The following is a 14,371-nucleotide window of genomic DNA, read 5'->3' on the forward strand; positions in this document are numbered from 1 at the left end:
ACAGTAGCAACTAACTCTATAACTAAAAACTCCCTCCTAGAGGTTCCCTGTGCTGCTAATTGATTAGTTTACACAGATTGTGTGATCTAACAACACAAGATTATTATTAAAGCTACAGTCCTATGTTTATCAAAACTATAATTACTACAATGCCTCTTCTCCCTAGTCTTCTGACCAATATTTATCCTACATCCATATCCTGCATGCAATGCCTAAGAACACATTATCAGGCCATTTATTTTATTGCTGCTTGTAGGAGCTGGCTGTGCGTAAACTTGATAGCCGTGTTTCCAACATTACGACAGTGACTACAATTCAAAATTTATTTCCTGGCCTGTAAAGTACTTTAAAACATCCTGAGGTTATGAAAGGCATTAAAGTTCTATCTTCCTTTTACATTCAATAATTTGTGGGCTAGACATCAGGAAATAACCATAAATGCTGCCACATTGTTGTAAAATACCACCTGGGTCAAAATTATCCATTAGGGAAGGGAACTTGCCGCTTCTACTAGGCCTAGCCTACACATCTCTCCACCCCACGTGACATGGTTGTGCCTCAGTGCTCTCAGGTTGGTTAGGGATGGGGAATAAAACGTCACCTATCTCCCAAGATTTTCAGTTTTTGTCAGATGGTGCTAATTCAAGCCAACAAGCTCTATCCTTTGAGACCTAAAACTCAACAGCCTATTACTGGAGTGAGTAACTCTTTCGAGTTATCAACAGATCGCATGTAATTCTTTCGAGTACATTCACAGTTCTTGGTTTCCAGGTGTGGAACATGAACCCACAACCTTCTGATTCAAAGGCGAAGGTGCTATGAACTGAGCCACAGCTGACACCTCTACTGGAGTGAGTACCTGCACCAGACTTAGAAGCTTGTGCATTGGCTGTTGCTCTTGTCTTGCTTCATGGAGTCTGTGACAGCACTTGAGCAGCCACTGTATATGGAGAGTTTTGCAGGAACTGAATGTTATAAAATCGGTGAATTCTTGACTGCACCTCCGATTCTATCCAGTTCTCCCTAATATACAATGATACACTAATTTTCACTGTTCAGCAGGTACCAGCTAGACCTTGCAAAGGTACCATTCTTCATGCACAAGCTTTGAAGCAATCAACAGGCTAATTGAGAGTGTCACAGCCAAGCACAAGCTTGTCATCGCTGCTATCCTCAGTCTCTGCTTGCAACAGATGTTACTCGATAGTAATCAGAAGCAGGGAGCCTGGCTGATTGTCTAGACCATGATAATGAGATAAGTTGTGGTGCTTCTACCAACAATGCCAACAAAAACTGCCATTTATATATAGTGTATTCAAGAGGCATTGTAGTAATTATAGTTTTGATAAACATAGGACTGTAGCTTTAATAATAATCTTGTGTTGTTAGATCACACAATCTGTGTAAACTAATCAATTAGCAGCACAGGGAACCTCTAGGAGGGAGTTTTTAGTTATAGAGTTAGTTGCTACTGTGTGTAAATAAAGTTCAATATTTACACCAAGAAAAGTTGCCTGGAAAATCAACTCTATAACAAACTGGCTGCAAGGATAAATCCGATCCAGTGCTGTCCCTCACCCAGCAATTGTGAGTATCTAAGATAATTAAAAAGAAAGGAAGATTACTCATTCGAGATGCCACAGTTTGGCAGAATTGATCCTTTTGAGCCCTTTTTCTTTTTCAGAATAATGCCATGGGATTTTCTCTGTTCATGTGAGGGGGTCTCAGTTTAATGTCTTATCCAAAAGGCATCATTTCCAGCAGTGCAGTACATTTTCAGGCTGGATTTCAGCTTGGTTTACTTGCTCAAGTCACCTAAGTGGGTCTTGAACCTGCAACCTTCCATCTCAGAGGTAAGAGGGCTCCCTACTGAGCGATGGCTGACAAAGATGTTCCTTATAGGATGTGCGGGTGCATGGTGCAATTGGAATGTGCTACACAGGGAACAAAATAGGTCATGCACAAGCAACAGTCCCTTCAAGATGCACTTTTTAATTTAAATTTTGAAACATTTGGCGAGAGGACACCTCCATATTGTTAATTTTCCAAATTTCGCTAGATTCTGGAAAGGTTCTTTCAGACTGGAGTAGCAAATATAACCCCTCTATTCAAGAAGGGAGGGAGGCAGAAAACAGGAAACTATAGACCAGTTAGCTTGATGTCTGTAGTGCGGAAGTTGTTAGAATTGATCATTAAGGAGGTTATAGCTGGGCACTTAGGAGAGGTCAAGGTAATCAGGAAGAGTCAGCATGGTACTGTGAAAGGAAAATCATGTTTAACCAATTTATTGGAGTATTTTGAAGGAGTAACATGTGCAGTGGATAATGGGGAACTTTAAACATATTGTACTTGGATTTCCAGAAGCATTTGATAAGGTGCCACATCAAAGCTTATTGTGGAAAATAAAAGTGCATGGGGTAGGAGGTAACATATTAGCATGTATAGAAGATTGGCTGGCTGGCAGAAAACAGTGTATACATAAATGGGTCTTTTACTGATTGGCAAGATGTGGCGAGCAGAGTCCCACAGGGGTCTGTGCTAGGGCCTCAATATTTTACAATTTACATCGACTTAGATGAGGGGAGTGAAGACATGGTAGCTAAATTGAAGATGACACAAAGATAGGTAGGAAAGTATGTTGTGAAGAGGACATGAGGAGGTTGCAGATGGATATAGATAGGTTGAGTGAGTGGGCAAAGATCTGGCAAATGGAGTTTAATGTGGGAAAATGTGAAGTTGTTCACTTTGGCAGGAAGGACAGAAAAGCAGAGTATTACTTAAATGGAGAACAGCTGCATAATTCTGAGGTGCAGAGGGATCTAGGTGTTCTAGTATGAGTCACAAAAAGTTAGTATTGTCAGGAAGATATAATAATTTTCACAAGGTTATTGGAATTTATTGTAAAGTAGGGCAATAGTGGGGCCTGTATCTATGTGTCAGAGTGACTTAATTGAATTAAAGGCAGCTGGTCTGAAGGTTTTGATGTAACAGAAGATAAGCTAGGTTTGAAATGTTAAGTAAGTAAACATAGGAGTAAAGGGAACATTTGCATTTTTAAATAAACCAGACTAGATTGAATTCAAAAGAGGGAGTGAAATATTATACCTAGCCAGAAGAGGTTAAGAAACTGTGTTTATTTTTTGAAAAGATTACTGGTAAAATTGGTACTATGATAGATTTTTATGATTAGAGGGGTAAAAGTCCAAAGACATAGTGAAACAATGGGAATTTGCAAGGGGAAAATATGTATAAAGGAGAGAAGCTGTGTGTAAAGGCAGGAATTCTAAGATCTAAAACAAGTGTGGAAAAGCCTCCAGCATCTATGCCTCAAGCTATTGTCTACAAAGATCTGAAGTTAAGAAAACTCACTAATTGGATTGTTCAGGGTATTGTGTGTTACTTTGCCTAGGTCTTTTAAAATCTGTGCATCTTACTGTTGCCTTAGTGTAACTAGAGGTTAGATTAACTAAGTGATTTAGAAGTTATCATAGTGGTAATTTGTAGATCTATGTGTGTACTTAAAATCATTTCTTCTATTAATAAAGGTTTAATTTAGATTTGTAAGAAACCTATAAGGCTCGGTGTCTTATTACTACTGAATTCAAGGCACGCATCTCAAAATATATACAAATTACAAAACAGTTGTGGCATTTGTTTTCAAGTTTCCCTTTGGGATTTCAGCAGCTCAGCATTTACCATCAGCTGTGCCATAACAGTATGCAGGTACAGCAAGTAATTAAGAAGGCTAATGGAATGCTATCCTTTATTACGAAAAGAATTGAACATAAAAGGATGTTATGCTTTAGTTATACAGGGCATTGGTGAGACTGCACCTCAAATAGTGTGTGCAGTTTTGATTTCCTTATTTAAGGAAGGATGTAAATGCATTGGAGGCAGTTCAGAGGAGATTTACTAGATTGATATCTGGAATGAGTGGGTTGTCTTGTGAATAAAGGTTGGACAGACTCGGCTTGTTTCCACGGGAGCTCAGAAGTGTGAAGGGTGATTTGATTGAAGTATATAAGATCCTGAACGGCCTTGACAAGGTGGATGTCAAAAGGATGTTTCCTCTTGAGTCCAGAACTAGGGGGCACTGTTTTAAAATTAGGGGTCACCCTTTTAGGATAGAGATGAGGAGAAATTTTTTCTCTCAGAGGGCTGTGCAACTTTGGAACTCTCTGCCTTGGAAGGTGGTGGAGGCGGGGTCATTGAATATTTTTAAGACAGAGGTAGATAGATTCGTTAGGCAAGGGAATCAAAGGTTATCGAGGGTAGATGGGAATGTGGAATTTGAAACACAAGCAGAACAGCCATAATCTTATTGAATGGCGCAGCAGGCTCGAGGGACCGAATGGTCTACTCCTGTTCCTAGTTATTACGTAACTATAACAAGCCTGAACTGGTTGCCGGGCTCTCTGAAACACGGGTTTAATCTAACCCTTCGCTGGTTTGATTTGTAAAAGCTGACCCATCTACTCCCAGCTAAGTAATGAGGCTTTTAGATTGACTAAAAAAACTGGCCTTAAGGTCAAATAAAAAGACAAGTCACTCTGATCTCACTGCTACCCCCACAGCCCCACATCAATATGGGAACAGCAAACCAAAGCTATGAAGGTAAAAGCTTTTTAAAAGATAGAACAGATTAAACACAAACAATAAAACTAGTCAAGTAAATTGAAATAAGAAAAAAGGAAAATTCAGCAGGGAGGACAGGATGAACAGGAGCAGCTGAAGGGCAGGATGTCTGTCACATGCTATTTTGCAATAATAAAGGTTTTTTCTGTAACATTAGTGTATCAGACACGCTGTAGGAAGTGAGAATTCACAAACTGTCAGAGCAAAGGAAACAGACATATAGCATTCAGGAAAACACCTTGATGCAGTTCCTCAGCTTTCATTTCTGAATTCAATTTGGTGAATTTGGGAATAGGATCAAAGTAAAAAACGCATTGCTTTAGAATGTGTAATTGGCTTTTCAGCAGCATTGGATGTTCTCGGGCATCATTCTCTTCGTTTCTATGTGCATTAGGCAGAAAAAGGCACCATAAAACCTTTATCAAACGACTGCATCTGGTCTGCACATCCTCTGTTACAAATCAACTCACAATCGCAAATCAAATAAAAACGCTTAGGTCAGTTGTTTCTCAAAATCTGATCTCGAATCCAGAATCAAAAAAGGAGTGAATGTTTCATAAAGTGAAATCTATAGAAGTACAAAATGGATCCAAGTGCAGAATTCAAACCATTTCATTCACTCCCATATTCAATCTCCCCTCCTCTTCTCTCCTGAAGGTGCAGGCCCTTGATAGGGTCTGGCTTTGCGGGTGCCGGTAGCCCTCTTTGTACCTCAAAATCCTTGTGTAAGTCTGCCACTTAACATCAGGGAGCATTGTCAGGCAGCTTAGTTTAGTACATATGTGCCACTAGACTTTGAGGGGGGAGGGGGGGAAGAAATAAGTCACGCTAAAACCAACTCCTTAACACTGTAGCCCATCCACTTCACCTTAAAATTGCTCCCACAATGATCACAACTAGTAACAGCAGATCTGTACCTACCATTACTTCACCCTAGTGTTGTATAGCTTCATTTTTGGACATTATGATGCATGAATCATTGGAATAAATGAGAGTTCATGACTTACTTCTAAGCAGCTGGAATTTCAAGTGCATTCCACATTAATTTGATTATTATATATATTAAAATATACACACACACATAAAGCAGCACTGCAAAAGGATTATAGCGTCTTAAGTAATTTAGTGCAAAGGTGTCAAGACCAATCACAACTTTCCTCTGTTTAACAGAATCCATTTTTTCTATCAGAAAAATCTCAGTCAGCATCAGGACTAAGGCAATCCAATTTTGGAGCAGTTTATCTAGAAATGTTTCCAATGTGATACAGACACAAATGTTTTTAAATAAAAATTAATTTTCCCTATTATACATATATGTCATGCTCCAGTGGTATTAATGTGTTATTAATTAAGGATATTATTTAAAATATGCAATTAATTTTTATCGACAGCAAATCAAGTCAAACCAAACCTCGGAACAGAAGCCATCTCACTACCTCCTCAGCTTGTCCTGGAAATCGGAAACTATACATCTCCACACTGGAATGTTAATTAAAATTCTATCTTGTGCAAATTACTATTTTCAACAGCTCATTAAAGATCACATTGTTGATTATGCCTCATCGTGTGATTGTCATGTATAGGAAGATTACGTTTCCCAGAATTTTCAAAGGTTCCTGATTCAAGGTGAGTACAGCGTCTCAGTCTGCCCTGGCAGGGTCTGCTTTGGACTTGGGTTTCACTTTCAGCTGCAGCCATGTCTATAAAAAGTGTTTGGATGTTTCAGAACTCCCCCAAGGCAGGAGGGGGAGAATCAGCCTTCCAACTAATATGCCTCATTAAAGTCATAAGGGAGTCCTTGAGTTGTGAACTCCACAGGTTACCCTCTCATCCCAAGGAGATAAAGGAGGTTGGCATCATATTCCACAGGCTAAAGGTCACATCCTCCCTCAAAATAAACCCGCACCCAAATGCCTTAAGTCAATTAAAGAGCATTATTATTTGCTCATTCTTCATCTGAAAGAACTCAATCATTGTAAACTGAGCAAAAACATTTATGAGTTTTGGTGAATGTAATTATCAACACGGCAACTCAATCATATCCTCCCCCCCCAAAAGGGAGAATGAGTAAAGCAAACCCAAAATGGATATTTTAAAAATCTTAAATCATTCATGAGTATCTTAAGGTTTTATTCCCTAATTCCCTCATGGCAGAGGAGCAGTTCAGCATTCTACTCCAGATCTGCTTGTATCACTGACTATCGACTCTGGGATTATGAATCCATGATTGACAGGAATTTGGGGTGGGAAATGGGTGGGAAGGACGTAAACCATGTGGCCCCAAAGTTGACATTGGTAGTGAAGTTCCACACTAAAAAGCCAAACAAAAAGAACACTGTAAGGAAGACAAAGATCACACTTACAGCTCCTCTCCATATAGGCAATCTGTTTCAAACAGTCTGCTTTTTGGGCCACTGTTCAAATGTAAACAGGACACCAGCCGTCTACATTTTTTTTAAAAAATGCATTTCACCCACTTAATCTGTGTATGGTAAAGTGAATTAATTCATGTTGTCAATTAATCTCATCAGCAGCAAAACAAAGCAAAAAAAAAATCAAACTCAAGGCTTAATCCCTCACCTGCCCCATCTTTATCCTACCAGTGCTGGATTTGACAACAAGTAGCAGCCCCAAGCAACATACAGCTGGAGTAAGGTATGATCTTTAAATGATCCAACTATTTGGACCAGAGGGTACTGGAACTTCATGAGCAAAGTCTAGCATATTAGTCATCGGTGATTGTCACTGTGAGTCTGCTGTCAGGAATGGGTGTCATCGAGCCGCCAGTAACATGGAGGCCGTTCCCACTGGCAGAATAGGTCGGATGCCGGATCATATCTGAGTAAAGGTCAGCATTTGGATGCTTGAAAAACTCAGAGTTAATATCTGGCTTCTGGAGGGTAGGCAGGAATCGCAAACAGAAGACGGGGATTTCAGGAATGTCCTGATGATAGACAGGAACTAGGAAAGAAATGGCAAAGCCAGACTCTGTTGTCCCATAGTGGTAAGTCAAGATCCCGGTGATGCCAAGGTTGGGATTTGGGGAATTGGAGAACTCCAATGTTGCATCTTTTCCACAAGGCAAGTCCTGTAGTTTTATTAATGGATTTTCTGGTGCACCTTCCTTCATATATAAACTGGAAAGAGAATAAAAATACTTCTTAAGAATTGACGCATTGTTGCTGACCCTAATAGTTTAATAGATGTTGTCTGGTCACCCCATGCCATCTCATGATTCAAGTGATTAAATACACTACCCAGCATATTACTGAGCCATCTAACCATGAAGGTACCAGGGTCAATCCCTGGTTCCTACTGAGTTAGCTACCTCAGTTGTGAACAACTGGGACACTGGAGTTGGCCTCAGTATGTTTGGAATGGTGCAAAGAGCAAAATTAGCTATGTGGTGGGAGTTAGGGAAAGGCAGTATCAGGATTAGGAATGGGCGAGATGCTTTCCACAGTGAATGTCCCGCCAGTGACCATCAGGTGTTAGCCTTGGTTTTAGGGCAACACTGACATCTCAATCAGAAGGTCATGGTTCAAACCCGTTCCATAATCTAAGCTGCCATTTAGTGCAACGTTGAGGAAGAGCTGCACTGTCAGTGGGTCCATCCTTCAGATGACCCATTAAACCGAAGCTCTAACTGCCCTCTCAAGTAGCCATAAAAGATGTTATGGCAGGATAGGGAGAAAAACATTTCTCCTTAAACGAACACAACTAAAAAACTGATTATCTGATCATCTATTTCAATACTGTTTTTTCATAGCTGTTTTTGTGACCTTGCTGTGAACAAAGTGGGTGCTCAGTTTCTCTATATTACAGCAGTAACTACATTCTAAAAAGTGTCTCATTGGTTATAAAGCTCTTCAGGAAGACCTGAGGATGTGAAAGGTGCCTCAAAACTACAAGTTCTTTCTTCAATATGATATGTACTTACTTGCAATATTTCAGATCAAGCACTTTTGATTGATTACACAAAGTCAGTGTCAGGTGTCTGAGAGGCATTGTGAAATTCCAAACTCTGAATAAAACAAACAGACAGATTTCATTTGTTTCCAGGTCTATACAAGAATTCAGGACACCACCAAGGTTCGAAAGGAGACAAAAAGAAAATCTCAAGCACTGTTTAAGAGGCCACACTTTAAAATCAATATAGGTGACATGCGTAACTGAGGAGTGAGGAGTTCTGTAATTTTGGGGTCCTGGGCTGGAATGAGTTAGCGTGGGGGAGGGGAAGTGCCCCTATGCTAAAATGCTACATGTACCGTTCCTTCTTTCTGCATACTATATCCACAGCTTAGGAGGAATGATAGAATTGGAGAATGGTTATGTTGATAGACAATGCCAAAACTTTTGACACTGTCCAGCATTATGTTCTGTGAAGACACTTGTAGACCGTGCTGTGCCCAAACATCTTAGGTGGCTAACACAAGAGCTATACAGAAATGCTTTAGGAGTCATCGGAGTTGGTGATGGGTAATACAGACCAATTCCAGTTTGAGAGGGAATTGGGCAGGGGAGTATTCTGTCACCCAGGCTGCCTATTGTTGTGGGACAGAAGATAATGAAGATGATGCAAGAAGAGTTATCAGAGAAATGTGGCTGCAACATCGAGGTCATAGCATATGGAATCGGAGGTATGCAGCGAATACCACACTCAGTCAGAACAAAGGAAGAGCTAGAGGCTATGACAGGCCTAGTCAAAAGACACAGTGAGTCTTTTGGACCTGAGTCTTTTACTGAGATGAGGAGAAATTACTTCACTCAAAGGGCTGTGAATCTTTGGAATTCTCTACCCCTGAGGGTTGTGAGTACATTTAAGGCTAGGATAGGCAGATATTTGGTGTCTCAGGGAATCAAGGGGTATGAGGAGCAGGTATGAAAGTGGAGTTGAAACCCATGATCATATTGAATGGTGGAGCAGGCTCGATAGGCCATGTGGTCTACTCCTGCTTCTATTACTTGTGCTCTTATGTTCTGAACATAAATGTGGCAAATACCAAAGTTATGGCTCTAAATGGGAATTGAAAAGTCAAAGCTGAAAGCACTGAGATAGAGGCAGTGGACAAATTCTAGTAGCTTGGTTTGATGATAAACATCAAAGTCACAACCAAGAATGAAATTCAGGTTAGATTAGCTAGGAGGTGTGACCACTGACTTAAGTAGCATCTGGAAGTCCACGCGCATTGGCATGAAGCTGAAAAAACTAATACAGTCACTGGTATGGAGTGTGGCACTCTATGGATGTGAGAGTTGGACTCTGAAGAAAGAGGATGAGAGCAGCCTTTGAAATATGGGTATGGCAGAGGGTGCTCAGAATCAACTGGATGGACAGAAAGGCAAATGAGTGGGTTAGATCAAGAGTAAAAGTTCAAGAATCAAAAGGGTTATGAAGTACAGTTAGAGGGAGAGAGATTGCCGAGAACAGACATTAATATCTTTTCTGGATCTCCCTAATGTCTTCACATCTTTCCTGAAGTGTGCTGTCCAGAATTGGACACAATACTCTAGTTGAGGCCGAACCAGTGTCTTTTAAAGGTTCATCACAGAGAAATTTTTTTTTCTTGTGGTTCTCTGCCTCTCCCAGGGGATAATGTGGTAGTTAGTGAGAAAGGGATGATGAGAGTCACAATGTTCAATTGTACCATGATTTCTACCCATTATCATTTTCGTCTTTTCCCAGGATTTTCAGCTTCTGTCCTTTCAAGCTCTACCTACCTTGTTTCACCTGCAGACATTTTGTGCTCAGTAGCTTCTCAGATAGGAGGTAGAACTCCACATCTTACCAGCATTTGGCACCGGGCATCAGTACTGTGAGATTCTGTACCAACACACCATCTCAGGTCGGCACTGTCAACAGATACACTGCCAGAGGCGGTTCAGATTTGATGTCTAGTCTGTGCTGAGATAGCCAATCTCAGAGAGCAGCCTCGGCATCTTATCAGAGGAAGGAAAAACAAAAATCAGCCAGAGCTCCCGATCCAGACTGCTATCCAGGCACCCTCGCTGGAAAGTCCCCGTGTGTGGGTTTCACGTGATCCTTCCATAGTGGAAAGGCTTGCCAACGTTCACCCGCTCAGTTCAAAGGTTCCGCGATCACTACAGGAAGTACTTCAACAGGTTAGCCCAGTATCAAGGGGGAGGGAGAAAATGGAGGAGGAATTTAACAAGTCATATTAAAGAATAGAACACATTTCCTACATTTTCATATGCAACAACTAGGCTAATATTTCACAAATCATCAACTGCACACCTTATTTCCACTCAAACAAGTGTAGGCTAGTATCTTACAGTTACCAAAGCTTCAGGCTAACACATATGACTCTCACCGCATGATCCAAGGTTTCACAATGAAAGTTTTGATTGCTGCTGGGACATTTTTTTGTTTGTTAAAGCAAGGCTTTCAACATTTCTGGAATATTCTGGAAGCTTTTTTGTTTTGGGAACCACAGTCTCTTGTAACAGAGATAGATAGATTTTGATATTTTTTTTGAGTTGGCTCTTTGTGCTGCAGTGTCTCTCTCTCTCTGAGCAATAAACAGATTCCTGTAAGAAATTCCCCAGAGTTTTAAGAATGAAATAACTCACTAAGCCCTTCCTTCCATTAAATCATAACAAAGCTGCCATCACACATTGCCCTATCCCGGCCCATACACCCCCTCCCTCTCCCCCTTAGCCCTTCCCCCACACTCCTCCATCACCCCCTCCCCCAGCCTCATACCCTGCCCATCCCATTGCCCTAAGCGACCCCCTCATTCGTGCCTGTCTCAGGGAGTTTGCACTGACAGCTTCTCTCTCTCTGGTTTCCATAGTTCTGAGGGTAAATCAGCAGCTCGAGCCCTGCTTAGCCACGCAGCCTTTTCCAATCATTCCCCATTTCATGGACATTTATTTCTCATCCCTTCTCTCTGTTTCTCTGCCTGTCTCCTTTTTTCCATTACCTGCAACCTCCGGAATCTCTCTCTCTACAAACAGGGAACGTTGTGCTGGAAAGGCCCAGGCTTTGATTCCTGCTTTGCGGACTGGGATTCCGCATGGTCCTAGCGCCCTTCCTGTCCTGGTTTGGTTTTTTTTTCAAAATTCCAAAATCTCAGCAATTATGAATGGCTCACTGGTGCAGAGGCGATTTGCCGCTTGCTATCACACTCAAAAAAAAAACTTGTGGGCTGCCGGCTGCATGACTGCAAAAAAGATCTGCAAAGTCACATACTATTGGTTAATTTGTTCAGTCTGTGATACTCATCAATGTCATTCCTATTTTTGTGGCCTTTTCCAGTTCACCAAGAAATCCTCCCTATCTGCTTTGAGTGACACCGTCATGATAGTGAAACATCTACAGTTACACAGACTACTAGACTATATGCTGCTCCTGCAGCTGAACAGCACTCTGTATGGAGTCTATAGTGTCAATTATAGTGTTTCAGTTATAGATTAAGAGGGATTCTCATTCAAATATGGTACTTTGTAGTACTTTTTAATTAAAACTTGTAGAGTATATCTTCTGCTAATGATAGTAGAAATAGCTTTTGAAATGACATTAGCCGTCTCAATTTCTCTGCTCCTCTCACCCATTCTAATCTCTCTCTCTCTCAACTCACTGCACTCCGTTCTCTCAGGTCCAACCCCAACATTGTCATCAAACCCGCCGACAAGGGTGGTACTGTTGTTGTCTGGCGCATTGACCTCTACCTCGCGGAGGCTGAGCGTCAACTCGCAGACATTTCCTCCTACCTCTCCCTGGACCATGACCCCACCACAGAACATCAAGCCATTGTTTCCAGGACTGTCACTGACCTCATCTCCTCTGGAGATCTTCCTCCCACAGCTTCCAACTTGATAGTCGCCCAACCTCGGACGGCCCGCTTCTACCTCCTACCCAAAATCCACAAACAGAACTGTCCTGGCAGACCGATCGTGTCAGCCTGTTCCTGCCCCACGGAACTCATTTCTCGTTATCTTGACTCCCTTCTCTCTCCCCTTGTCCAGTCCCTTCCCACCTACATCCGTGATTCCTCTGACACCTTACGTCACATCAACAATTTCCAGTTCCCTGGCCCCAACCGCTTCCTCTTCACCATGGATGTCCAATCCCTCTACACCTCCATCCCCCACCAGGATGGTCTGAGGGCCCTTAGCTTCTTCCTTGAACAGAGGCCCCAACAATCCACATCCACCACTACTCTCCTCCGTCTGGCTGAACTTGTTCTCACGCTGAACAATTTCTCCTTTAACTCCTCTCACTTCCTCCAAATAAAAGGTGTGGCTATGGGTACCCGCATGGGCCCCAGCTATGCCTGTCTCTTTATGGGGTATGTGGAACATTCCTTGTTCCAGTCCTACTCCGGCCCCCTCCCACAACTCTTTCTCCGGTACATCGATGATTACTTCGGTGCTGCTTCATGCTCTCGTCGGGACCTGGAAAAATTTATTAATTTTGCTTCCAATCTCCACCCCTCCATCATTTTCACATGGTCCATCTCTGACACTTCTCTTCCCTTCCTTGACCTCTCTGTCTCAATTTCTGATGATAGACTGTCCACCAATATCCATTACAAGCCTACCGACTCCCACAGCTACCTCGACTACAGCTCCTCACACCCCGCTTCCTCTAAGGACTCTATCCCATTCTCTCAGTTCCTTCGCCTCCGTCGCATCTGTTCTGATGATGCTACCTTCAAAAACAGCTCCTCTGACATGTCCTCCTTCTTCCTTAACCGAGGTTTTCCACCCACGGTCGTTGACAGGGCCCTCAACCGTGTCCGGCCCATATCCCGCGCATCCTCCCTCACGCCTTCTCCTCCTTCCCAGAAACATGATAGGGTCCCCCTTGTCCTCGCTTATCACCCCACCAGCCTCCGCATTCAAAGGATCATCCTCTGCCATTTCCGCCAACTCCAGCATGATGCCACCACCAAACACATCTTCCCTTCACCCCCCCTGACGGCATTCCGTAGGGATCATTCCCTCCGGGACACCCTGGTCCACTCCTCCATCACCCCCTACTCCTCAACCCCCACCTATGGCACCTCCCCATGCTCACGCAGAAGATGCAACACCTGCCCCTTCACTTCCTCTCTCCTCACCGTCCAAGGGCCCAAACACTCCTTTCAAGTGAAGCAGCATTTCACTTGCATTTCCCCTAACTTAGTCTACTGCATTCGTTGCTCCCAATGCGGTCTCCTCTACATTGGAGAGACCAAACGCAAACTGGGCGACCGCTTTGCAGAACACCTGCGGTCTGTCCGCAAGAAAGACCCAGACCTCCCTGTCGCTTGCCATTTTAACACTCCACCCTGTTCTCTTGCCCACATGTCTGTCCTTGGCTTGCTGCATTGTTCCAGTGAAGCCCAACGCAAACTGAAGGAACAGCACCTCATCTTCCGACTAGGCACTTTACAGCCTTCCGGGCTGAATATTGAATTCAACAACTTTAGATCTTAAACTCCCCCTCCCCCCATCCCCACCCCGTTTCTCCCCCCTCCCTTTTTTTTCAATAATTTATATAGATTCTTCTTTTCCCACCTATTTCCATTATTTTTAAATCTAAAACTAAAACTTTGTTAGTCTTTCCACCCCACCCCCACTAGAGCTGTACCTTGAGTGTCCTGTCTTCCATTCTTAATTAGCACTTTTCTTAGGCAATATCACCACCTTCAACACCTCTTTGATCCTTTTGTCTGTGACATCTTTTGATTATCTGCTCCTATCACTGCTTGCTTATCTCCACAATCAC

At 42.5% G+C, this 14,371-nt stretch overlaps 1 protein-coding gene across 2 annotated transcripts; it reads right to left on the reverse strand.

Moving 5' to 3' along the window:
- Positions 1–5,856: 5,856 nt before the first annotated feature.
- On the reverse strand, positions 5,857–11,704 carry LOC144683595 (uncharacterized). 2 transcript variants are annotated; one of them, XM_078546774.1, is made up of 4 exons: positions 11,580–11,651; positions 10,357–10,575; positions 8,576–8,659; positions 5,857–7,772 (listed from the first exon to the last, which is right to left on the reverse strand). In XM_078546774.1, the coding sequence occupies exons 2-4, from the start codon at positions 10,374–10,376 to the stop codon at positions 7,361–7,363; spliced, it is 516 nt and encodes a 171-aa protein (XP_078402900.1). In that variant the 5' UTR covers positions 10,377–10,575; positions 11,580–11,651; the 3' UTR covers positions 5,857–7,360. The 2 variants fall into 2 exon arrangements, with proteins under 2 accessions (XP_078402900.1, XP_078402899.1); XM_078546773.1 differs by lacking the exon at positions 10,357–10,575 and having other exon boundaries at positions 11,580–11,704.
- Between the last annotated feature and the right edge of the window lie 2,667 nt (positions 11,705–14,371).

This window comes from Cetorhinus maximus, chromosome 8 (assembly GCF_964194155.1).
Source record: "Cetorhinus maximus chromosome 8, sCetMax3.hap1.1, whole genome shotgun sequence".
NCBI lineage: Eukaryota > Metazoa > Chordata > Chondrichthyes > Lamniformes > Cetorhinidae > Cetorhinus > Cetorhinus maximus.